Below are 26,423 nucleotides of genomic sequence, written 5' to 3'. Positions count from 1 at the left end.
TTATTAGGATGTAAGATCAATGTTTCATTCTACTTACAGCCTTAGCACCCAACACAGTACACAACAGTATACTTAATAAATACTTGTGAATTGGAAAGTCAATGAAAAAAAAAAAAACACCAAACCTATTATCCAGATCAGAAGTACAATTCAGCAATTTATGCAGTACAACTCAAATATTTAAATATTAGCTTCTTTTTATCTTGACTGGTATAAAATTTGGCTTTAAACTATAATCTTCTGTTGGTAATAGAAATAGCTATATTGAATTTGGCATTTAATCCCCACCTTAAAGAAAACTAGAAAGCCTCCAGAGGATAGTCAAGATCACTAAAAGAATGTAGCTTAATCAACCAATTCTACTTAAGTCAATGAAGATTGTTAAACTTCTCCACAAAGCACCAACATTTCTATAAGCCATCTATAAGACATCAGTGGGAAGAAATTTAAAAAAAAGGCAAATTCCATACAAAATGACTACAGAATATACAAAACACTTGGGAGTACTTTCCAGGATACATAATAGAACTATAAAAGTACAATTACAAACAGTTCAGAAATAAAATAGATGTAATTAATTGGAAAAATATTAATTGCTGATGGGTTGCTTGAGCCAATATAATACAAATGACAATACTACCTAAATGAATTTACCTATTCAATGTGATACCAACTGAACTATCAACATATTAATAGAACAAGAAAAATAATAAAATTCATATTAAAGGGTGGAATAGTCCACAACCTAAAGAGAAATAATGAAAGGAAATCTTAGAATAAAATTATCTCTAATTAAGAGGTCTACAATTACCTGAAATACTGATTTGGATACATAACATAATAAAAGGATTAAAAGGATACAATTAAATGGAGGAAGGAATCTTTGCAAAATGATTTTCTAATAAAAGTCTCATTTCTAAGCTATGTAAAGAATTAATTCAAATTCATAAGAAAAAGAACCATTCTTCAATGGAAAAATGGTATAAGGTTATAAACAGATAGTTTTCAAGAGAAAAAGTTGCAATAGGCTAACAATAACCATATTTTAAAAATTGTCCAAGTAATTACTAAAGCAAGTCTAAGGAGATTCCACCCCTCCCACCCATCATAGAGGTAAAGATGATTAAAAAAGAAATATGATGAATACTGGAAGGGAAAATAAATATACTGATGCATTGTTTCCATTTTACAAAGCAATATGGAATTATACACTAACAGTTAACATTGCCTGCACTTTGATCCAGCTATTCTACTTCTCGGCCTAAGCTCAAAGGAGATTAAAGAAAGTGGGAAAGGTCCTTTTCCTGCAAAAAAAAAAATAGCAATTCTTTTTGTGGGAACAAAATGGGAGGGAAGAAATAAGGGGGGCCAATCAACTGACAAATGGCTGAATAATTAGTGGTATATGAATGTGAAGTATTATTGCAAGAAATAAGGAAATAGATTATTTTTAAAAGGAACAGCTTATTGAACTGATAGAGCAAAATAGTATAACCAGTTCATAGTGTAAAATCAATAGTATAAAAATGAACAATTCTGAGGACTTTTCTAAACTAATTAAAACAAAATGAGCAGGACCAAGAGAACAGCTTATACAACAACACTATAAAAACCAACTTGACAAAACATGCTTTCCATTACAGAATGGTGACAGATTTAGGGTATAGAATAAGACATACATATTTTTGTGAGGGGCCACTGAGGGAATTTGCTTCCCTTGACTATGCATTTTGGTTAAAAGGAATTTTTATATATTTTCCTTTTCGTTTCCTATTTCATTTATCTATTAATCCACTTATTTCCCTCCCTTTCTCCATTAGTTCTCTCCCTCCCTCCTTCTTTCTCTTTCTTTCTGTTTCTCTCCGTCTTTGTCTCTTTGTCTCTCTGACTCTCTCTTTACTCTCCTTCTTCCCCGCCTCCTCTCCATGGAGTGACAGGAATGTGACAGCAGGAAGAGAAAACAGTCTTGATCATTTAAAATGTGAGAGTGCTGCTATAGACCTCAAATGCCGTTTGCACTTTCAGATGAGGTTTTACGGATCTGTTAACTTCATTGTTAGGGTTCCCCTCGTGGGAGGCCAAAGCAGATTCACCTTTTGGACACGCCATTTTGTCAGGTTGCAATACTGAGGACCCTGAATCCATGTTCTCCCTATCAAGGGAAATACCTCTGGTCCAAGACCCTGCCTGGGCGTCCTCCAGCCAACCTCTCCTAGCACCTCGTTGGGATGTTACCTTTTTATAATCGCAAAGGAATTAAAGATATAAAAATCAGCTCTAGAGCAAATGCAAACAATCCTTTAAAATTTTTTTTATTAATAACTTTTTATTGATAGAATTCAAGCAGGTAATTTTTTACAACATTATCCCTTGCATTCACTTCTGTTCCGATTTTTCCCCTCCCTCCCTTCACCCCCTCCCCCAGATGGCAAGCAGTCCTTTACATGTTGAATAGGTTACAGTATATCCTGGATACAATATACGTGTGCAGAACCGAACAGTTTTCTTGTTGCACAGGGAGAATTGGATTCAGAAGGTATAAATAACCCGGGAAGAAAAACAAAAATGCAAACAGTTTACATTCATTTCCCAGTGTTCTTTCTTTGGGTGTAGCTGCTTCTGCCCATCTTTGATCAATTGAAACTGAATTAGCTCTCTTTATCGAAGAGATCCACTTCCATCAGAATACATCCTCAAACAGTATCATTGTTGAGGTATATAATGATCTCCTGGTTCTGCTCATTTCACTTAGCATCAGTTCATGTAAGTCTCGCCAGTCCTCTCTGTATTCATCCTGCTGGTCATTCCTCACAGAACAATAATATTCCATAACGTTCATATACCACAATTTATTCAACCATTCTCCAATTGATGGGCATCCATTCATTTTCCAGCTTCTAGCCACTACAAACAGGGCTGCCACAAACATTTTAGCACATACAGGTCCCTTTCCCTTCTTTAGTATCTCTTTGGGGTATAAGCCCAGTAGAAACACTGCTGGATCAAAGGGTATGCACAGTTTGATAACTTTTTGAGCATAGTTGCAAATTGCTCTCCAGAATGTCTGGATGTGTTCACAATTCCAGCAACAATGTGTCAGTGTCCCTGTTTTCCCACATCCCCTCCAACATTCCCCATTATCTTTCCCTGTCACTCTAGCCAATCTGACAGGTGTGTAGTGGTATCTCAGAGTTGTCTTAATTTGCATTTCTCTGATTAATAATGATTTGGAGCATATTGTCATATGTCTATAAATAGTTTCAATTTCTTCATCTGAGAATTGTCTGTTCATATCCTTTGACCATTTATCAATTGGAGAATGGTTTGATTTCTTATAAATTAGAATCAATTCTCTATATATTTTGGAAATGAGGCCTTTGTCAGAACCTTTGATTGTAAAAATGTTTTCCCAGTTTATGCAAACAATCCTTTTTGACGGAAGGTATGACTGAGAGGCCCAACTTCCCACTTCAATGAATCCTTTCTGTACCTTGTTTATAACAGACGGGTTTGGCTGTTATTTTCCTGTTTAGACTTTAAACTCCTTGAGGGCAGAACCTATCTTTCTCCATTCCATGTATTCCCGGAGTTCAGCACGTTGCCTAAAACATAGTAGGAACTTAATAAAGACTTATTGCCCTAGTGGCAGATCTCTTGAGAGCTCAGTAATAATCCCGCCCACAGGGACGGCATCCTAGAGACGCCCCATTGTGAGCTGGGAGCTCCGTAACTACTTAGGGCACTTTGGGGATCCTTGCAGGATTTCCCAATAAGAGTGTGATGAGTTAAAGCGCTTCCCAGAGCGAAAGTGGCAACTAAGGATTGAGGCGGCGTCCTGTTGGCGTTTGACAGCTGCACTCAACTAGTTTTGGTGGAAAGCTGTTAGGAAAGAGACATTGAAATAGTAATTGTCAGAAGAGGGCTTCCAAACTCGCCTACAGGGTAGACTGCGACCTGAACGCAGCGCCTTCGACTGCTCGGCACGGTGTGTGTCTCTACGCGCTTCTCAGGTGAAACTGTCTCACCAATCGTTTAAAAAAAAAAACAGGCTTTAAGAAACTAGGTTACTTTTCCATAAGAAAAAAATTCTAAAATAAGTTTCCGGAAGAAATACGCAGCTTCACTACTCCAAATATTTCCTGGGCATCCTACTCTGGTTTCCTAGGTGACAAACATCCCACTCCTACCCATTCTTTCTACACTCCTGCCTTCCCACCTTTTTGCCTTTTCGCCTCCTTCCTCTTGTCTTCCGCACCCCATCCTCACTTCCCACATTCCCCTTTTGCCCCCCTCCCACCTCCTACATCTTTCAGCCCGATTTTTCACATCCCACTCTGTTTTGCTTTCCCCACATCCTCTCTCTTGTATCTCTAATCTTAACTTCCCATTCATCCTTACTCCCCACTCTCCTTTTTTGCTCCCCCTCCCACTTCTCTCTTTCATCTTCACTTTCTATCCTTTTTTGCCCGCCTCTTTCCCCATCCTCCTCTACAGTTTTCCCCGTTCCTTCCTAAAGAGGGCTGCCAGAGCACTTCATTTCAGGAGCCGATGCGTATCTTGGGGCAGGGGTGAAAGCTTTGGGAAGGTCATTAAGACGTTCCTTAGAACCACTCCTACAAGGAAACACCCCTGCCTAATGCCCTCATTAGGGAACAATGGCGAACTTTCCTGAAGTGCTAGGCACAGATCTCACTGCTATGACATCACTTTCTAGTGATGTCCCCTCCGCCCACTTGCTCCGGAATACTAGCTCCAGCCAGAACCGCGGAGAATTTGCCAGAGAAGGCGGGTTCTCCGTCCTGATTGGTCAGAGCAGGCGGAGGGGGCGGAATGTCTCCAAGGGCGGGTGCCAGCTCTCGCCTGTTCAAGAAGGCACCCGAAGGTTCTGTGGCAGAGGAGGAGGGAGGAGGCGGGGCTGGGGCAGCTGCATAAATAGGCTGGACTGGAGCTGGCAGGGCATATCCCAGCTGAGCCTCCACAGGCAGCGCGAGTTCCCCCAGCAGACAGGCACACGACCGGTCCGCGTCCTTCCTCCAGAGAGACCAAGAGCATCCGAACGTCAGCCAGCGACCTTTCTCGGGAGACCTCGGAAGCCGCTTCTCGTCTGCACTTCCAGGAAAGAGCAAGGGAAGGGGTCCTACAGCGATCATGTCTGCTCCCAAGGGAACGGCCATCGGCATTGACCTGGGCACCACCTACTCCTGTGTGGGCGTCTTCCAGCACGGCAAGGTGGAGATCATCGCCAACGACCAGGGCAACCGGACCACCCCCAGCTACGTGGCCTTTACGGACACCGAGAGGCTGATCGGGGACGCCGCGAAAAACCAGGTGGCCATGAACCCGCAGAATACGGTGTTTGACGCCAAGCGGCTGATCGGGCGCAAGTTCTCCGATGAGGTGGTGCAGTCCGATATGAAGCACTGGCCCTTCCAGGTGGTGAGTGAGGCCGGGAAGCCCAAGGTGCGGGTGTCCTACAAGGGGGAGAGCAAGTCCTTCTGCCCCGAGGAGATCTCCTCCATGGTGCTGAGCAAGATGAAGGAGACTGCCGAGGCCTACCTGGGCCACCCGGTCAGCAACGCGGTCATCACGGTGCCAGCGTACTTCAACGACTCCCAGCGCCAGGCCACCAAGGATGCCGGGGCCATAGCCGGCCTCAACGTGCTGAGGATCATCAATGAGCCCACGGCGGCAGCCATCGCCTACGGGCTGGACAGGGCGGGCGCAGGAGAAAGAAACGTGCTCATCTTCGACCTGGGTGGGGGCACCTTTGATGTGTCCGTCCTCACCATCGACAACGGCATCTTCGAGGTGAAAGCCACAGCCGGGGACACCCACCTGGGCGGGGAGGACTTTGACAATCGCCTGGTGAACCACTTCGTGGAAGAGTTTAAGCGCAAATACAGGAAGGATCTGAGCCAGAACAAGCGCGCCCTGAGGAGGTTGCGCACAGCTTGCGAAAGGGCCAAGCGCACCCTGTCCTCCAGCACCCAGGCTAACCTGGAGATCGATTCCTTGTACGAGGGCACGGACTTTTACACCACGATCACCCGGGCTCGCTTCGAGGAGCTGTGCTCAGACCTCTTCAGGGGGACCCTGGAGCCGGTGGAGAAGGCCCTTCGGGATGCCAGGATGGACAAGAGCCAGATCCAGGACATCGTGTTGGTCGGGGGCTCCACCCGCATCCCTAAGGTGCAGAAGCTGCTCCAGGACTTCTTCAATGGCAAGGAGCTGAACAAGAGCATCAACCCCGATGAAGCCGTGGCTTACGGGGCGGCCGTGCAGGCAGCCGTGTTGATGGGAGATAAGTCGGAAAAGGTACAGGATCTCCTGCTTCTCGACGTGACCCCGCTGTCCCTGGGTCTCGAGACGGCGGGAGGGGTGATGACAACGCTGATCCAGAGGAATTCCACCATCCCCAGCAAGCAGACGCAGACCTTCACCACCTACTCGGACAACCAGCCGGGAGTCCTGATCCAGGTGTACGAAGGGGAGCGAGCCATGACCCGGGACAACAACCTGCTGGGTCGCTTTGAGCTGTCGGGCATCCCTCCCGCGCCTCGTGGGGTCCCCCAGGTCGAGGTCACCTTCGACATCGACGCCAATGGCATCTTGAGCGTCTCAGCCACGGACAAAAGCACGGGCAAGGCCAACAAGATCACCATCACCAACGACAAGGGCCGGCTGAGCAAGGAGCAGGTGGAGAGGATGGTGCAGGAGGCGGAGAAGTACAAGGCCGAAGATGAGGCTCAGCGGGAAAGGGTGACTGCCAAGAACTCGCTGGAGTCTTATGCCTTCCAGGTCAAGAGTAGCATGCAAGAGGCCGGCCTTCGCGACAAGGTCCCGGAGGAAGACAAGAGGAAGGTGCTGGACAAGTGCGAGCAAGTGCTTTCCTGGTTGGAAGCCAACCAGCTGGCGGACAAGGAGGAGTTTGAGCACCAGAAGAAGGAACTGGAGGGGCTGTGTCAGCCCATCATTGCCCGGCTCTACCAGGCCCCTGGTTCTCAGGGAGGGAACAGCTGTGGGGCCCAGGCCCGCCGTTCCCATCCCACCTCTGGACCCACCATCGAAGAGGTGGATTAGATGAGGGACTTTGGTTCTCAAGGAAATTGTGAGCTAATGAACAACAGGTGCACGTGCTGCTCGAGTTTCCAGAGCAAGCCTCAGGATTTTGTTCTTTTCCTGACTGCTATCTCTGGAGAGCTTTGTTCTGAGCAGCTGCACTTCCTGGGGATCGGTGACTTTTTCTTCCAAGTCTTCCCTTCTCAACAGGGGAAACAAAAGATTGTTTATTTCAGTCTTTGTCTATCTGCTGTTAACATGTATCTTTTCTTATTTATCTGTTTTTAATAATTTATGAGAAAATTTTTTTGTATTATTTATTTAGAATATTCAATAAACTATGAAAAATAATTACTAATTTGTCTCTGCTGTCAATTAAGTATCATTAGACCAAGGATAGAAACCTAGTTTAAAAAACATTATTTAAAAATCCATTATTATTGGTAATTTTTTGTTTTATATCATTTCCATTTCCAAATAGGTCATTCTTTTAACTAATGAGCTATGGATTTTTTTTTTAAGGGGCGGAGAATGGTAACAGTTTAGCAAAACACATGAACTCATCAAGTCTCAGTAATGAGCTATTCACACCTACATTCCACCAAACTTTGAAATGAGGGCAGGGCCCACTCCCTTTTTAATATACCACATCCCATACCTTTCTAAGTGGGGAAAAAAAAGTCAGAGGTGATTTCATTCTTGGGGCCAAGAGAAAATGGTGTAACCTCTCTAGCCTTGGAGTGGGCAGATCAGTCTAATGAGTTGGCATGTTATGCTTTCTAAGTGCAAGATAGTGTATGCTCAGCAATTGTCTCCCCCCTTGAACTTGAATTGTTTCCAGACCTGTGTTGTTTTATCTTGTTCTGGGCTTACATCTATGTTCAGAACTAGACTAAAAGAAGTGTGTAAGTTAAGAAAGACTCCACACACATTCTCCAGGTAACATCTGTTAATTTCTCTCTTAGTTCTTTTTCTCAGGAAACTATACTATGAAAAAATAACAAATAAAAAATAAAATCCACTAAAAATAAAATTTAAAGTTATAAATATAAAATCCAACAAAATGGAATTCAGTAATTAAAGGAAAAATGTATGATTGGTAATTTTTTGGCTTTTTCTTCCAACTCTTCCCTTCTCAACAGGGGAAATAAAAGGTTGTTTATTTCAGTCTTTGTCTAAGTGCTGTCAATATGTATGTTTTCTTATTTAAATCTGTTTCAATAATTTATGAGAAAAAATATTTCAATAAACTATGAAAAGTAATTACTAATTTGTCTCTGCAAATAAATAGACCGGACCTTTAAGTAGCATTAGAGCAAGGATAGAAATGTAGTTTTTAAAAAATCATGATTTAAATCTCCATTATTATTGGTAACTTTTTGTTTTATATTATTTCCATTTTCAAATATGTCATTCTCTTAACTTGTGAGCTATGGATTTTAAAAAGGGGGTGAGGGGAGGCAGGAGAATGGTAACAGTTCAGCAAAAACAGTGAACACATCAAGTCTCACTCATGAGCTATTCACACCTATATTCCCTCAAATTTTGAAATGAGGGGAGGGCTTACTTCTTTTTTTTTTTGTAACCAAAAAATTCTATTAAATTCTATTAAAAATTATCTTCAACCATGGCATTCAAGGAGAGCAATACAATATTTTCTTCACAAAGTAACTAACATGAAAAATCTGAAAAATGCCATAAATTCTTTTATGAGCTACTATTCTCATATAATTCTATTAAATCATGTAATCATGTAATTCCATTAAAACCTTCCTGAGGTATTTTTGGTAGTTTAATTTTATTGTACTGTTGAATGCATTATCTCTAATCATCCTTTCCTAAAATAATTTTTAAAATACTTGCAAATTATTTTATTGTGTAGGACACTATTGGTGACACAAAGTCACTCACTTCTTAATATACCACATCTCATACCTTTCTGAATGGAAAAAAGTTGAGGTGATTTCATTCTTGCAGCTAAGAGAAAATGATGTCGCCTCTCTGGCCTTGGAGGAGTCAGGTCAGTGTAGTAAGTTGGGATCTTATTCTAAGATTTTAAAAATGCTCAGCAATTGCCTCCCTCCTTGAACTTGAACTGTTTCCAGACCTGGCCTGTTTTGTCTTTAACATTTATGTTTAGAACTAGACTAAAAGTAGTGTTTAACTTAAGACTCCACATATGTTCTCCAGGTAACATCTATTACTTTCTCTCTTAGTTCTTTTTCTCAGGAAACTATAGTATGAAAAAATAACAAATTAATAAATAAAAATAAAATTAAAATTATAAATATAAAATCCAACAAAATAGAATTTAGAAATTGAAAGAAACATATATGATAAACTTTAACTCTATTTTCATAGGTGAAAAACTGAACACAAAAGAACTGTGACAGGCCTCAGACCATATAGTTAGTAAACTATAGAACTGTGAATGTGGACTAAAGGTCACTTAGTGTCATTAGTCTCAGAAAGAATTGATCATTTTAAATATCCCTTGGGTGGCACAGGTATGTCTCTTGGCTTTGACAGTAGCCCAAAGAAGGGAGAAATCCTTATGAACTCTTGAGAAGTCAGTTAATCCTCATAAGAAAAAAATAGTTGAAACATGTATTTTGCTCATGGGAAGGTGGGGGCAGAGTCAATCAAATTATCCCACACTTTGAATGTGTGCAGTCCATATGCTAGGCCAGCTACCCTACCCAAGTGAGAATTTGTTACTGCTGAATCAATCATAGGCCTCATTGTGACTTTAGTTATTAGTCTGTCACCTCTCTAGCAGCAGCAAGAGGAGGAGGAAGTTAGCATTCTTGATTTTAAGGCCTCAGGTATTGTGAATTTATCATTGCAGTGATCAGGTTTCTATCAACTTTGAAAGTTGCTTTTCTTTATAATTTTTTTTTTTTGCTTAATAGAATTTTTTCATTTACATGTGAATAGTTTTCAACATTTATTTTTTGTAACATTTTTGAGATTCAAATTTTTCTCTTACCTCTCTTCCCTCCCTTCTTCCTAAACAGCAAGCAGTCTGATATTGTTTCTATGTGTGTGTGTGTGTGTGTGTGTGTGTGGGATGTAGAAGAACCTTACCCAAAATGACTACTCAGAGATCACTCAGTAGAAGGCAGAAAAGTTGTTTATTAAAAACCTCTGGAGGTTGAGCCATCCCATTGCCAGATAAGAAAGAAAAACCTCTCGGTAGGAAGGCTAAAGAAGTAGTAAAGATACACAGCTTTTATATAAGAAATTACATTACAAGTAAGAGAGCATTGAGAAGGGGAAGGGGAGGCATCTAATTGGCTGTTGCTATTTGGAGAAATTGGAATGGAAAGTTTCAGGGAAATCTCCTGATTTCTAGGAAATAGAAAATCAGGCCTTCTGGCTTAATCAAGCAGAGAGTGGTCCAGCTAATAGATTAAATATCAATAAATGTCAAATACCAATAAATGTCATCTGCTCAGGTTAAGTAAATATGTTTCTAGCTGGCCAAGGCTCAAGTAAATACGAGCCTGCACATATTATACAGGTCATAGGGGAAACACAGAAATAATGAAAATAAAATACAGAAAAAAATGCATACATTCCCAAAAGTTCTTCACCTTATCTCTCTCTATTCCATATACATACGTATATATGAATGATTCTGTTAAACATATTTCCACATTATAGTATTTTTATTAAAAAGCTTTCTCCTAGTTCTCATTTTGCTCATTATTAGTTCATAGTGGTTTCCCCAGTTTACTTGAAAACTCCCATTTCCTCAATTTTTCCAAAATATTTCATTACATTTCTGTCATAGTTTTTTTCAGCTATTCATCAATAGATAAGTAGTCTCTTATATTCCAGGTTTTTTGCTACTATAGGATTCCTTATGTATCCTTTCTTTGATCTCTTTGAGGTATAACCTTTAATTGGACATGATTCAAAGACTTAGCAGATTGTATGACAAAAATAATTTGTAAACTATTTTCACAAAATTGGATATATTTTATTCATGTCTACTTTACTTGCTAAAATTAAGAGAAATGCCCACAATTTAGAATTGCCTAGTTTAGTGTAAAACAGGCTTTGAAAGAGAATTTCTAGAAATTTTGTGCCCATCTTTTTGAACTGACTTACTTCAGCTCAAACTAGATTAAAAGATAAAATAAAACTAACTAAATAAAAATACAACAAATACTAGAAATACGAATTTTTAAAACTAAGTACACATGTAGCCTGCAGGGAAACTTATGCACTGTTCTGTGTCCATTGTTTCTATTTGAGTCTGGTGTAGTTTGTGACCCATATCAGATAATTGATCCTACAGAAATCACTTAACAATTCTAGTGTTTCTTAAAGCTCTCTATTAGTTGCCAAGAAGGTGATGAATGAATGAATGACGAAAGCATTTATGTAGCACTTATGTGCAAAACAGAATACTTACTGTTGATGATATAAATAGAAAAATAGAATGTTCCTTTTTTCTCATGGAGCTCACATTCTAATCACAACACATATGGAAAGTTTCAACTAAATCAGGTGCAAAGGTCTCATGGTCTTTAGAGAAGAGAAGAAAAGCAACATTAATGTTTCTTCTTTAATGCCATTTCCACTAATAAAATCATACCAATTTCTGATGCTGAACCATTCGACAGGGCCAAGAACTTTCCTTTCTGAGTCTTGGATAGGTAGGGCTGAATCTCCTTCTCAGGGATTACCTTCCAGACTTGGATTCCTTTACATTCATGTTTTTCCTCCTTTTGCTCATTTCACTGCACAAATCTACAATGATCTTCTGCATTTTCTCTGAAATTCTTCCTCACCTCTAAGTCATAGAGATCTTTCCTGATACTAGTGCTGGTGCCCTCTCTCCCAGATTATCTTGTATTTAACTCCCTTGTATATATTTTCATTCATAAATTTGACACTCATGTTTTATAGTTTTCATATGTTCTTCTTGTTTATCCTTATTAGGAGGTAAGCTCAATGTTTTTACAGCCTTAACACCCAACATAGTACAATATAGTACATTTAATAAATATTTGTGAATTGGAAAGTCAATTAAAAAACCCAAATCTATTATCCAGATCAGAAGTACAATTCAACAATTTATTCAGTGCTATTCAAATATTTAAATATTAAGTTATCTTTATCTTGACTGTTATAAAATTTGGCTTTAAACTCTCATCTTCTGTTGGTAATAGAAATAGTTATATTGAATTTGTCCTTTAACTCCAACCTTAAAGAAAACTAGGGGAGCCTCCAGAGGACTGTCAAGATCACTTAATGTAGCTTAATCAACCAATTCAATTCTTAAACATTCTTAAACTCCTCCTCCATTCATCATGAACATTTCTACAAGCTACCAATAATATATCAATGGGAAGAAATTTTTCAAAAAAGGCAAATTCCATATAAAATGACTATAGAATATATAAAACACTTGCGAATTCTTTCCAGGATCCTCAATAGAACTATAAAAATACAACTACAAACTGTTCAGAAATAAAATAGATCTAATTAACTGGAAAAATATTGATTGTTGATGGGTTGGTCAAGCCAATATAATAAAAATGATACTAGTACCTAAATCAATTTATGTTGTGTCCTGCTTTCTAGAGTCCCCAAACAGGATGATTAAAATATATCTTCCTAGTGGAGAAGTGATGAGGTAGGATTCCAGAGGATGGTGGAAAAATGGAGTCTGTTTATTTCAAGGACTTTCCTCTTTTTATAATGTAACAAAAACTGCACTGCCCATGTGGGATCACATAAACAACTGGCTATTGTACATAGTTTGCCACCTGGTATCACTCTGCTTCAATCTCAACAAAGGCTGTCACTGTCCCCTGACTTCTAGGAAGGTTAAGAGTCCTTAGAGGAGATGAGGAGGCAAACCAGGCCTTGGTTGCAGGTTCCCTCTGGGCTGAAGGGTCTTATACCTCACCCAGAATTTCCCCACTGACTGTGACCCTCTACAAATTTACTTATTCAATGTGCTACCAACTAAACTTCTATCAGATCAATAGAATTAGAAAAAAAATAATAAAATTCATATTAAGGATCCAAAATATCCAGAATCTAAAGAGAAATAATGATAAGAAATTTTGGAATGAAATTATCTCTAGTTAAGAGGCCTACCATTGCTTAAAATACTGATTTGGACACATAACAAAACAGAAGGATTAAAAGGATACATTAAGTGGGGGGAAATCTTTGCAAGATGATTTTCTAATAAAGGGCTCATTCCCAAGCTACATTAAGAATTAATTCAAATGTGTAAAAAAAAGAACCATTCTTCAATGGAGAAATGATCCTAAGGATAAAAATATTTCTCAAAAAAAAAAAAAAAAGTAGCAATAGGTTCACAATTGTAGAGGGCTGGAACTCCAGAAATATTTGCTTGAATCAGACAAGGAGCACTTAAGACTAATTATCTATTTGATGTGAGATAATGGCTCTATATGCATATTTAGATGAGATGGTGATGCGATGGCTTTCCTCACCATTGGTGCTTGCTGAATATTGAGATAATAGTAGGCAATGATTGGAGGGCGGGGGAGAGAAGTCAGTCACCTGGTGGCAGGAGGGGAAGGAGAGAAGCTGGAGACTCCAGACTTCAGAATCCAGGATACATCTTTGGCAAGCCAAGGGGCAGCTTGCCTGCCTCCTTCACTTCTCCCCCTAAAGACCAAGGACTTTGATTTATCCTGACTTTGACTGATCCTGAGGCCCACCAAGGAGCTAGTCTAGACATTATAAACAATAACCATATTTTAAAAATTATCCAAGTAATTATAAGGAGATTCCACCCCTTAAGAAGTAAAAGGTGATTTAAAAAAGGAATATGACAAAGACTGGATAGGAAAACAAATACACTGATGCACTGTTTCCATTTTGGAAAGCAATTGGAATTATACATTAAAGTTACTAAACACTGTCTACCCTTTGACCCAGCTATTCCACTTCTAGGCCTGTGCTCAAAGGAGATCAAAGAAAGAGGAAAAGGTCCTCTTCCTGAAAACAAAAATTATAGCAACTCTTTTTGTGGGAACAAAAGGGGGGAAGGAAATTAAGGGGATGCCTGTCAATTGAAGAATGGCTGAATAATTAGTGATATATGAATGTGAATTTTGTTGTGAGAAATAAGAAAATACATAATTTTTAAAAGATGTGGAACAACTTATTGACTGATAGAGTGAAAGGAGCATAACCAGAAGATAGTTCATAGTGTAACATCAATAATATAAAAATGAAAATTAATTAAAATGAGCAGAACCAAGAGAACAGCTTATACAACAACAGTTTAAAAAGCAACTTGACAAAACATGCTCTCTATTACAGAATGGTGACAGATTTAGGGTGGAGAATGAGAATAAATGTTTTTTTTTTTTATCTATTCTTTTATCCATTCATCCACTTAATTCTGTCTGTCTCTGTCTCTCTCTCTCTCTATGTTCCTCCCCCCCCCCCCCTTCTCCTCTACCTTTCCCTCCTCCCCCCCCCCCCATGGAGTGGAAGGGATGAGACAGAAGGGAAAATATTCCTGATAATTTAAAATATGGGGCTGCTGCTACACATCTAAAATGCCGTTTGCACTTTCAGATGAGGTTTTACGGATCTGCTTAATTCACTATTAGGGATCCCCTCGTGGGAGGCCGGAGCAGATGCACCTTTTAGACCTGCCATGTTGTCATGTTGCAATACTGAGCACCCTGGACCCCCATTCTGGTCCAAGATCCTGCCTGAGCGTCCTCTAGCCAGCCGCTAACTAGCACCTCATTGGGATGTTACATTTTTATTTTTTTTAATTGCAAAGAAATTAAAGACATAAATGTCAGCTCTAGAGCAAATGCAAAGAATGCTTTTAGACAGAAGGTATGACTGAGTGGCCCCCCCTCCCACTTCAATGAATCCTTGCTCTATCTTGTTTGTCACAGGGGTTCGCATGTTATTTTCCTCCTTAGGTTGTAAGCGCCTTGAGAGTTGGGGCCTATCTTTGGCCATTCTATTGATTCCCAGAGTCTAGCACACTGCCTAGCACATAGTAGGTACTCAAGAAATGCTTATTGCCCGAGTGACTGCTCTCTAAGACAGCGCAGTAAGAATCCCACTGACCCGAAGGACACCCCAGAGACTCCCCATTCTGAGCCGGGAGATCCCAAGTACTTGGGTGACCCTGGGAATCTTTGCAACACTTCGCTATGGGAGGTAATGAGTTAAAGTGCTTTCCAAAGCGTAAGGAGAGTTAGAAAGGAGAGACTGGATCCTGCTGGCGCTTGGCGCCGCTGTCTGCTAGTTTTTCGGAAAAGCTGTTAGGAGAGAGAAATTTAAAAAAAAGCAGTTGTCAGAAGTGGGATTCGAACCCACGCCTCCAGGGGAGACTGCGACCTGAACGCAGCGCCTTAGACCGCTCGGCCATCCTGACTACGAGAAAAACGCGTCCTTCTTCCTCTACAGGATACTAGTGCAAACGAGCTGCAGGTCAGCATTCTCACTACCGTAAATGTCTGGTGTGAAACTTAAAAAAAATCTGCCCACATTCAATACCAAGGAGAGAAACCCCGGGACTGCGCGGCCTCTGGGCTCTTTCCGTCATTTATGGTAACAGATCCACTCCGGCTAAAAAAGACCTGAGCGCGAGAGCCCAGCGACCCCTAGAGCTCGGGCAGGCTCCACTTGCTCTAGCCGCTCCCGGCCGCTGCAGTCCTCCGCCCTCCGCACCCACGTGGCCCTTTCCCACCGCCCTTCCCTCTTCCAGGGCCATTGGAGAGGGCTGGGCCCCAGCGGCCCGGCCTTGGGGCGGGGCGAGGAGCCAAGACTGACAAGAGTCTTGGAGAACTCGACCAACCTAGAAGGCCGAGGTTCCAGCATCTCCACCGCCCCTCTCGGATCTGGGAAGAAGGGGCGTGCTAGCAGAAGGGCGCCTCTGCAGCTACGAGCTCCGCTATGGCTCCCCAGTACTTAGGCAGCAGTTGAGTCCCGCGCGGGACAGGTTATGCTGGGAAAAGAATATCGGAGAATAGGAGAAATCTGTGCAAAGCCACAATACTGCGTCCTAGCACGCCAGCCCTGGGAGGAACTGGGAGGCCCGCGAACCAGAACCTGGCCGGATCCTCTCTTGGCAAGAAAAGAGTCCTTTAGAGGGGAGGGCGTACACTTGGGCGAGAGCAATTGGGTGGGACCTAGAGGGAGGGAGACAGACACACAGAGATGCAGAGAAAAGAGAAGCGGGCAGGAACAGGAAGAAAGGAAAATGGAAGGAACCGTGTGGCGACTCCTCCTCCTCCTTTTCCTTCCCTGTCCCTCTCTTCTCTCTCTCTTCTCCCTCCCTCTAGCCTAACACTTAGGTCCCAGGGAGGAAGATACACAGAGATCCAGAGAAAAGAGAAGAAGCGGAGGGGGAAGAGGTGGAAGAGGAGGAGCAGGAAGAAAGAAGGAAAATAGAAGGAAGGAACCGTGTGGCGACTCCTCCTCCTCCTTTTCCTTCCCTGTCCCTCTCTTCTCTCCCTCTTCTCCCTCCGTCTAGCCCAACACCTAGGTCCCAGGGAGGAAGATACACAGAGATCCAGAGAAAAGAGAAGAAGCGGAGGGGGAAGAGGTGGAGGAGGAGGAGCAGGAAGAAAGAAGGAAAATAAGAGGGAACTTTTTTCTCCTTCTCCTCCTCTTCTCCTTTTTCTTCCCTGTCCCTCTCTTCTCTCCCTCCTCTTCCTCCCTCTAGCCTAACACCTAGGTCCCATCCAATTGCTCTCGCCCACGTGTACGCCTCCCTTCTAAGGGACTCTTTTCTCCGCCAAGAGAAAGGGCCGGGTTCTGGTTCGCGGGCCTCCCAGTTCCTCCCAGGGCTGGCGTGCTAGGACGCAGTATTGTGGCTTTGCACAGATTTCTCCTTTTCTCCGATATTTTTTCCCCATCTAACCTGTCCATGGCTTGGCTCAAATGCTGCTCCTTCCAAGATGCCTTCTAGGATTGCTCCGGGAGAAAATGATCTTCGCCTCCTTTGGAAAACTACAGAGAAGAAAGTAGAGGATCTAGGCCACCTCAGAGCTGTGTGGGTCCGATCAGCTGGAAGGGTGCCCCCACCCCCCATCCCGCCTCTTAGCAGTCTCTGACCATACGTGCCACTGCCCTGCGCTTGGATCTTCAGCGGCTCCCTCTTGCCCCAGGATAGAACACATTGGCGCTGGCACTTCGGGCCGGACTTCGGTGGAGCTCCTCTGGCTGAACTGAAACTGCTTATCTCTCTTCAAGCCCCATTAGCTTACTTGCTGTTCACCGAAGTCTCCCTTCAGTTTCCAAAAAGCTCTCGGCCTTCTGTCCTCTTCCTCCACTCTTGCTCTCTTTCCTCAGATTATCCAGCGTTCTGGCTCATCCCAGAGCCCCTGCTGCAGAGGCAGGGATACAGAGGAAGCTCCCCGAGAGCAAGGCCTGTTCCGGTTCTGTCCCTGCGAGGCATATAGTAGGCGCCTAAGCATTACACTTGCTGCCAGTACAGGGCCTACAGGGCACATAGTGTCTAAGCATCGCATTTGCTGCCATCTTCCCAGTGGGGAGCGCCGGGAAGGTGGTTGTTAAAGACTGTGGGGACAGACAAGCGAGGAGCAGGATCCGGATCCTGGGGTCCTATGAGATCCAGAGAATTAGATTTAGGAAAATAAATATTCAATGTCTGGCGAGTCCCGCGTCGATCTCATCCGAGCTTATTCGGCAACAAATTCTCAGCGGCGTTGGTGGTATAGTGGTGAGCATAGCTGCCTTCCAAGCAGTTGACCCGGGTTCGATTCCCGGCCAACGCAGCCTTCTTTTCTCATTTTAAAATTTAAAAGAAAATTCAGTTTTACTTTTCTTCATCTAAAACGGGACTTATTTTTTAAAATCGCCTTTTAAAAGAAGAAGAGATAGACGGGAAAAAAGAGAAAAGAGTGGGAGAGGCAGAAGAGAGGAGGGGGACGGGAAGATGGGGGAAGGGAAGGGAAGAGAGAAGAAGAGAGAAGGAAAGATGAAGGAGAAGGAAGGAGAGGGAGACGGAAAGGGATCTTCCTCATCCATCCTCGATTCATTTCTGTGTCCCCTTTGCAAGGGCTTTAAAATTTATTAACAAATTGTCTTTCTTTGGACCAAAGTTCCTTCTTCTTCTTCTTCCCTTTCTCCTTCCCTTTCCCCTTGCCCTTCCCTCTCATAGTCTTCTTTCCCCTTCCGTTCTTCTTTTCCTCCTCCCTCGCCCTTCCTTCATCCCTTTTCCTTTTTAGGGATCTGTGAGAATCACCAGGGAATAGATGGAGGCTATCGTTTTTGGATTCATGTCTGTTCTCTCTTGGTGGAAACTTTGTCTTAGAGCTTCTATTAGATTTAGGAAAATAAATATAAATTCTAGACAAAATCAGCAAATATCCATGAAACTACAAGCGCTTGCCAATTCTCCAACTTTTCGCAGGAAGATGACGCCCACAGGTGCTCCTCGTTAGTATAGTGGTGAGTATCCCCGCCTGTCACGCGGGAGACCGGGGTTCGATTCCCCGACGGGGAGGCTGACTTCGCTTTTTTTCTATCTCTTCAATACCTCCCCACCTGTTAAGAAAAATGTTTTTTTTTTATGGTCTTCTCAAGCAACCTAAAAACGTCATTAGCTTTCACGGTAACTGGGAACGATACCTCTTCCTGCCCTTTTCTGGGCAACTAAAATTTGGACAAGCTTATAAATTTGATAGCAGTTCCTGTTTACTCACAAAGACCTTCATGATCTGCCCCCTACAATTTTCCATTATCTTTACATCTCCCTCCTTCCTTCCTTCCTTCCTTCCTTCCTTCCTTCCTTCCTTCCTTCCTTCCTTCCTTCCTTCCTTCCTTCCTTCTTCCTTCCTTCCTTCCTCCTTCCTTCTTCTTCCTTCCTTCCTTCCTTCCTTCCTTCCTCCTTCCTTCTTTCCTTCCTTCCTTCCTTCCTTCCTTCCTTTCTTTCTCTACTTATATATTTATATATATGTTTTGCATTTTTACTGACTGTACTTCATACCTGAAATTCTTTTCTTCTTCATCTCCACTCTGGTTTCCTTTGCTAAAATCCGACGAAATTCCACCTTCTGCTACAAGTCTTTTCTGGTCTTCCTTGATGCTTGTTCCTTCTTTGTGTTCTGTACATATTTTATTTGCATATAGTTGTTTTGCTTGTTACCACCTATAGATTGTAAACGTCTTGAAGAAAGCAGGGATGGTTTGTTTGTCTTCTACACCTCTAATGCCAACTACCAGTGTGACGTTCAGTAAGTTAATGAACTTCCCTGAGATGTAGCACAGATAAGGGTCGTAGTTGTCGCTTAATTTCCAAGGCAGTCACAGTGTTTTTCTTAAAACTCTTTGTAAAATGTGAGCTTCGTATTCTTACGCTTCACTGTCACTTCTGTGTGAGTCCTAGGAGACCAGATAGCATAGCCCCACAAATGACAATGAAGCCATGCTCACTGATTTGGAAGACTAGAGAGATCGGTTTCTTTTCCGGTTGATGATTTTTAGGGCTCAGTTTATGCCCAGCACTCTAAACGGCTTTCTTTTTGTGAGAGCATCCAGTCGGATCATGCTCATCTTCTCCAAAGGCATACCAGAATGTAGATCTCTCCCTTTGGCTGTATCCCGATGGTGGTGTTTAACTAGGGTGAGGGAGGAGGAAAAGAAGAACGGAAGGGGAAAGAAGACTATGAGAGGGAAGGGCAAGGGGAAAGGGAAGGAGAAAGGGAAGAAGAAGAAGAAGGAACTTTGGTCCAAAGAAAGACAATTTGTTAATAAATTTTAAAGCCCTTGCAAAGGGGACACAGAAATGAATCGAATGAATGTAGTCCATTCCCTACAGTCATTGTCTGTCCTAGTAGGATGATTTTTCCAGAGCCCCTCATCTAAAGTCCCAATAATGTGGACATTTTAACTGCTGAAAGGTGTAGAAAAAGAATTTTATGAGTGGAATATTGATAAAACCAGCTTGAAACACAACCATCAGATTTTTAAACGTGCTTAGAGAGAAACACACTATTCTGAAAGAATTAGACAGAACAGTATCACTCAAACACTAAAGCTGTGACTTAGGGTAGGGGTGACTACAAAGAATTTTTATCCGTCAGCTTACCTACATATGTTTTTTAAGACTTTTGAAGCTCCTAAAGAAGAAATCATAAATCAGACACCTATTTAAGCATTATTAAGGTCATGCTGAAAGATACACAATAGCACAGAGCTTTAAACTATAAGATAGAATTAAGTCGCTAAACAGGAGGCCCTAATTCGAAACCACTGGTAACTGAAAGAAAGATGAGAAAAAGCTGCATTGAGGAGTTAGAAGAAGCTGGAGGCAGAATACACAAGACAGTGGGAGAAGCTGCTTATTAAATACAAATCACAAGAGCTGGGGACAGCTGAGGTAGGTTTTACAGCAGATTTTAAGAGCTATTTAATTGGAAGAGACCCCTGTAGCTTTAGGAAGCTAGAAGACAGCAGGATTTTTTGCAATTTAAAGAATTGCTTGAGTTTATTGACCTTTTAATTCCATCTACAACCCAAGAGAGAAAACCACTCCAAGTGTCCATATTGCTTTTTAATGTCTCCTACAGTTTAAGAGAAGATAAAGTGGAAGACTGAAAATGGGCTTTAAAGCTGTTCTTATTTTTCTGGGATCTATGCTAATCTATTTTTGCTAAAAAAAAAAAAAAAAAAAAAAAAAGTAACACTTTCTCAGTATTCTGCCAAAAGTGACTGTGTGCTAAAAGAACCTGACACTGTTTCAGTTGTCCAAGAATAGCAAAGATGTGGTTTTGTTCCGCATAAGGACCAGACCAGAGGAGTGATTTTATAAAGCAAAAGACAATTCCCTAAAGCACATTAAGGCCTCCTCCACAGAGTCACGAATCACCTCTGGCACCTGGGCTTCCCAACCTGTATGACTCTGTACCACATTTATATGTGTGTCTCTATTCTCTCTTCCACACTTCACAGAGATTGTATATAATGTACTAGAGGATTTTTGCCTCTGCATCCTTGACTTTTCAGGTATTGCTTGCCCACTTTATGAACTACTAAAGGATTCTGTATCTGAGCCTCTGACTTTTTCCTGGAAGTTCAAAATTCCTTTGATTCTTTGAAGTCTGGCCTCCAACACCACTGACTTTAGGCCTCTCCAATTATTCTCTCCCATTCCAGAAAGAAGGGAACACAGCTCTTATAACAGAAGTCCCTAGAGAACTTTCACTGTGCCTCATAGATATAGCCTTAGCATGTCCCCCCTGAAGGCCTGCCTAAGCCCTTTAGTCTATATCTATATCTATCTAGATATATAGTCTCTCTCTCTATGGATATACATAGAAGATATGATTTTCCCAGTTATACCTAAAACAATTTTTTTACATTTGTTTTTAAAACTTTGAGTTCCAAATGAGAGTTTTTCCTCTCATTGAGAAGACACATGTGAAATAATGCAAAACATTTCCATAAAAGTTATGTTGTGAAAGAAAACATAAATCTCCATGGCATTCTGATCCTCCCTCCAAAAATTTTAAGAAAAATAAAGTTTTCAAAAAGAATACTTCAATCTATATTCAGATACAATCAATTTTTTCTCTGGGTATAGATAGCATTTTTCATCACAAGTCCTTTAGGGTAATCTTGGATCATTATATTGCTGAGAATAGCAAAGTCATTAAAACCCCTTTGTCTAACAAAAGAAGATTTAGCTACAGTCCAGAAGAGAATGCTTTTCACAACGCAAGAAAAACTCTCAAAAGGAGGGATGTAAACTAGATAAGAATATGGGACTATGGGTTTGGCTCAAATAGACTTATACTCCCTAAGAGCTTATTTGTAGAGGTCTGAAACTCTGGAGAAGTATACTTGAAACAAGGTGTTAACTCAGTGGAATTCATAAGATAATGGTTCTCTAGTTAATATATATAGTGATGTAATGGTTCTCTAATCTAATGGTTCTCATAATCAGTATGCTATAATAATGTAATTACAATAAGATATATAAGGGCTAAGAAGGACTGTCAAATAGACATTCTATCCCTGAACATCCTCGAGACTCTCCTGCCTCCTGAACTAAGATCAAACTGGCAGACTGGCAGACTGCTGGAAGAGACTGGGTCAGACAGTCAGACTGTGAGCTAGATTGACTGAGACTATGGAGCAGACTGGTTTAGACTGGAAGACTGAAGGAGACAAAAAAGACTTTGGACTTTATTCATGACTATTCTCATGGTGATTATTCTGCTGAGACCAAGACTGGTCCCAAGGCCCTCCAGAAAGCTAGCCTAAACATTACACTTATTCCTTCCCATCATGGAACAACTTTCAGCCATTGAGAACTTGATAAGTTGGTGGAACTAATTGGTGGAAGTGAATGTTGGTGGGGGACTTTTCACAGGGCTGCTGTTATGACCTGTGTTCCACTTGCCCCAAGCATAATGCATCCAAGACTCTGAAGCCAACTTGTGGGCAGTTTCCTTTTTCAGATGCCCGGTTTGAAACCCGGCAGATTGACTTCATTCAATTGCCACCTGCCCACAGTTATAAATATGCTCTGGTCTGTATGTTTTCCTGGTGATATATGGTGTGCCATACTGCCACGGCTTCTGGGATAGCAAAATCCTCTTTGAAAAAAATCATTACATTATGGGAAGTTCCTAGGGATAGAGGTACCATTTCACAGGAACTTCATTAGCTAAGCTGCTCTCATCCTGGCCAATCACATAGCACCTCCATTGTGCCCATCGCCCCCAGTCATCAAGGATGATTGAAAGAGTTGATCAGATACTTAAAAACCTCCCTTGTAAAATTTTCTGAAGAGCTAGATATTCCCTGACTCAAAGGTTTTCCTTTAACCCCGCTAAACGGTCCAGGGGTCCTCAAACTATGGCCCGCGGGCCAGATGTGGCAGCTGAGGATGATTATCCCTCTTATCCAGGGCTATGAAGTTTTTTTATTTAAAGGCCCACAAAACAAGTTTTCGTTTTTACTATAGTCTGGCCCTCCAACAGTCTGAGGGACATGAACTGGCCCCCTATTTAAAAAGGTTGAGGACTCCTGCGTCTAGACCATTTGGTTCCCATAAGTTCAGTCCCTATGAGATAGTAACAGGACACACCAAACTACTGTATCCATGGTAAGCATAAGCAGCTAAAAGTTCCCTACTACAATACTGTATCAGATTGGCTCAAAAAATATCAGAAACTTACCAACTTCTCTCAGTTCCATTCTTTAGGAATGTCAATTGGGGTTCAGGTTGGATTACCAACCAAGTGATTGAGTCTACTAGAAATTTAATGTCCTTGGAGCTAGAATGGAGAGGTCACTTTGTAGTCTTGCTCACCACCACTACTGCGGCCAAACTCTGGGGAGTGGAGCCCTGGATCCACCTCTCACATCTTAAAAGGGAAGTATTGTCTATCTGGATTATGGAACCCGCTGTTGAAAACAAATGGAATCAGAAGCATCTGATATCTGAGGTAGAAAGTTTAGACTTCAGGATGAGAGGTAGAAGATAATAGACACAGACCATCCACCCAAGAAACCTGACATGGCCTAAGGATTGTATTTACTCCCCTTGTATACTAAGCCTTTTTTTTTTTTCCTTGCAAGTGTTCCCTTAGTACCAATCTCAATGTTTATGGAAGTAGCAGTTTTCTTCCTTCCATTTTAATACTGTATTTCTTTTTAAGTGGCTCCACACTATATCACAGCCTCCCTCTTTTCTGGGAAGGCCCCCTGTGCTTTTATCTACATTGTCCCAAATTGTCCCTATTTCTAGGGAATCATTCTGCTGAAATTTTTCCAGAGTTAAAGTCATCCTTCCATCGGCAATAGAAGCTTGCTTTCCTGCCCATTGTAGCCCTGTTGGCATCTGTCCAATCCCTGACTGGTCCCGCAGCCATCGTACCCATCTGTTGGGAACCTCTCAGCAGAACTAGTTATGAGCCTGGAACATATGAGCTTGTCACCAACCTCCAAATATGTATAATGACTGAGATGAGTGTCCTGCACCATCATCAGAGAGGGATGTTGTTTCTATGTCAGCCACCTCTCAAATAGAGGAAGACAGTACTCTAAACAAGCAAGTGGAAGATTTATAGAATAGAGGTCAGAACATTCTGAAGAATGTCTCCCCCTTACCTTCCTTTGATCTATTCTTCTGATTGCTTGAAAACTTTGGCAGCATTTTCTACTCTGAGCTCCCTGGTCTGATGTTTCTCTTCTTTATTTGCCTTGCCATCTACCTTAGCATTCACTTTGTAAGTCACTTATTTTTATGTAAAATCAAAATGGTGTCTCAAATGAATGTTCCTTGTCAATTTTTAGGATTGTCCTTTTGATGGAAATGAGGGAATTAAGAAAAAAAAATTATATATCAAGATTTATGTCTTACAATGGAGTTTGAATTGATAAATCAATTCTTGGCAATCATTCTTCTCTGTATGTTAAATGAAGTAAATCAAAGATGATAAAATCTACTCCCAACACAGAACTCTATTCCTGTCCCCCACCTAGTCATAACCCCCATGATTTGAAACAATCATTTAATAAATGTTCCCACAGGACTAGAAAACACTCATATCATCCTACATACATTAGCTTCTCATGGGAAACCACTAAGGCCCTGAAAATGATTGTATTGTAATCCACCTTTCCCCTTCCCTTCCCACTTAAGATTTATGTATAAAATTTCTATCTTTCCTTCAACCTCTACTGCCTAGAAGAGTTTCCAGTTTGCAAACTGTATTCCTCACTCTGAAAGTGATTAATTAAACTACTCCTTGGTCTCTAAAACCTGTCTCTAGTCCTGCTTTGTGTAGCTCCAGTTATTCACGGTCTATATACCAAGACAGTGAAACTCTGTAAACAGATCCATTATTTAGGCATTAAAAAAAAAATGATCTCATAAGCAAAGCAGAAGAGCAAGAAAAAACTACCTTTTAGATCTGTGGATAGGGGGAGAGTTCATAACTATAAACAAGTAGTAGAAAGAATCACAGAAAAGAAAATGGATAATTTTAGTGATATAAAATTGAAAAGTTTTTGTACTAACAAATTGAATATAATAAAAATTAGAAATGGATAAGTGAGGAAAATATTTCAATAAATTTCTTGGGAAAAGTTCTTCTATTAAAGATATATAAGGAATTGGTTGCAATTTATAAGACTAAAAGTCATTCCCTAGTGAGCAAAAGACACAAACAGACAACTTTAAAAAATAGCTTTTGGTTTTCAAAATACATGCAAAGAGAGTTTTCAACATTCAACCTTGCAAAATATTGTTTAAGTTCTTTTATTAAGTTCTTTTAAATGTTTAAGTTTTATTAGAAAACTATTTCATCTGAAACATTAGAACCTTCATTTTCCAGCTGTCACTACAAGACCAGAGAAGACGAAATGATAAATCCAAATAGTGTAGCAGCTGGGATTCTAAGTCAAGTTCTCTTTTTTCCTAATTGTTTTTCTTTCTTTCTTAAAAGAAACAAAGGTGGGCGGAGGAAAAAAGAGCTGGCCCGTACGGGGATCGAACCCGCGACCTTGGCGTTATTAGCACCACGCTCTAACCAACTGAGCTAACCGGCCACGCCGCGAAGCTGAACTTTAAAAAAAAATAAATAAAAGTACTTTAAATGAACACTGCAAACTAATTTACAACTTTTCTACACCCACCAGAAGGAAGACAAGGGTCATTCCTCCATGGAACTTGATTCTTTTCGGTGCTCAGGGTCTCTGACCCAGTCCATATATATTAGCACTAAGCTCCTTTCTTTTGACAAACAACTTCAGTTTCAATTGGATTAATTTCAGTCATACATTAGTCCGCGAGCTTTCTGAAGGCAAGGAGCATGCGCAGAGCGGAGTCAAGGCCAGATTTCTTCCTCTCTTTCCCTCCGTCCAATGCATCGTCAAATACTGACTCGTAGGGCTCAGCAGCTGTCAAGCCCGTAGCGCTCCTACTTCAGCGCAGCAGCTACTCCAGAAACAGTCACAGACCATCAAAATTGGCTAAAAAAACCTAAGTGACAGACCCATTTGAGTCTGACTGCTCCATTTTGCAGATGAGAAAACTTAGAGAAGTGTTCGCCTCTGATTATATAACTTTTAATTGTTTGAGCGATGGTTTAGGGGAGGAGACTTTCTTAGACTGAGAAAATGATTGGCAAAGCAATTGCTCGCCTCTGCTAGAGCCAAGTCGCGGCTGCTGGGGGGAAAGTGACCAGCAGGTGGCACTGTCTCCCGGCAAACAGAATCTGGCTCCCTGTTTCACAGGTTCTCAATCTGCCGTGGGGCTGAGGGTGGGTGGGGCAGGGACCCTAAAAAGTCTTTCAAGGAGCAGCCAGAATCCCTAATGAAAGTCAGGAGTTGGGGGACTCAACAGGACG

General features: G+C 41.5%; 1 protein-coding gene and 4 non-coding genes across 5 annotated transcripts; 3 read left to right on the top strand and 2 right to left on the bottom strand.

Moving 5' to 3' along the window:
- Positions 1-4,883: 4,883 nt before the first annotated feature.
- Positions 4,884-8,322, top strand: LOC127563002 (heat shock 70 kDa protein 6-like). Its single transcript, XM_051999163.1, has one exon. It carries the CDS (start codon positions 5,149-5,151, stop codon positions 7,078-7,080), a length of 1,932 nt encoding a protein of 643 aa, XP_051855123.1. The 5' UTR covers positions 4,884-5,148; the 3' UTR covers positions 7,081-8,322.
- Positions 8,323-15,383: 7,061 nt separating this feature from the next.
- Positions 15,384-15,466, bottom strand: TRNAL-CAG (transfer RNA leucine (anticodon CAG)). Its single transcript has one exon. It is a non-coding gene; the product is annotated as a tRNA-Leu (tRNA).
- A 2,296-nt stretch (positions 15,467-17,762) lies between these two features.
- TRNAG-UCC (transfer RNA glycine (anticodon UCC)) lies at positions 17,763-17,834 on the top strand. Its single transcript has one exon. It is a non-coding gene; the product is annotated as a tRNA-Gly (tRNA).
- Positions 17,835-18,493: 659 nt separating this feature from the next.
- On the top strand, positions 18,494-18,565 carry TRNAD-GUC (transfer RNA aspartic acid (anticodon GUC)). The gene has a single exon. It is a non-coding gene; the product is annotated as a tRNA-Asp (tRNA).
- Positions 18,566-25,549: 6,984 nt separating this feature from the next.
- TRNAI-AAU (transfer RNA isoleucine (anticodon AAU)) lies at positions 25,550-25,623 on the bottom strand. The gene has a single exon. It is a non-coding gene; the product is annotated as a tRNA-Ile (tRNA).
- Positions 25,624-26,423: the final 800 nt, after the last annotated feature.

This window comes from Antechinus flavipes, chromosome 4 (assembly GCF_016432865.1).
Source record: "Antechinus flavipes isolate AdamAnt ecotype Samford, QLD, Australia chromosome 4, AdamAnt_v2, whole genome shotgun sequence".
Lineage (NCBI taxonomy): Eukaryota > Metazoa > Chordata > Mammalia > Dasyuromorphia > Dasyuridae > Antechinus > Antechinus flavipes.
Note: the sequence above shows the minus strand (reverse complement) of the source record. Positions and strands in the feature narration are given on the sequence as shown.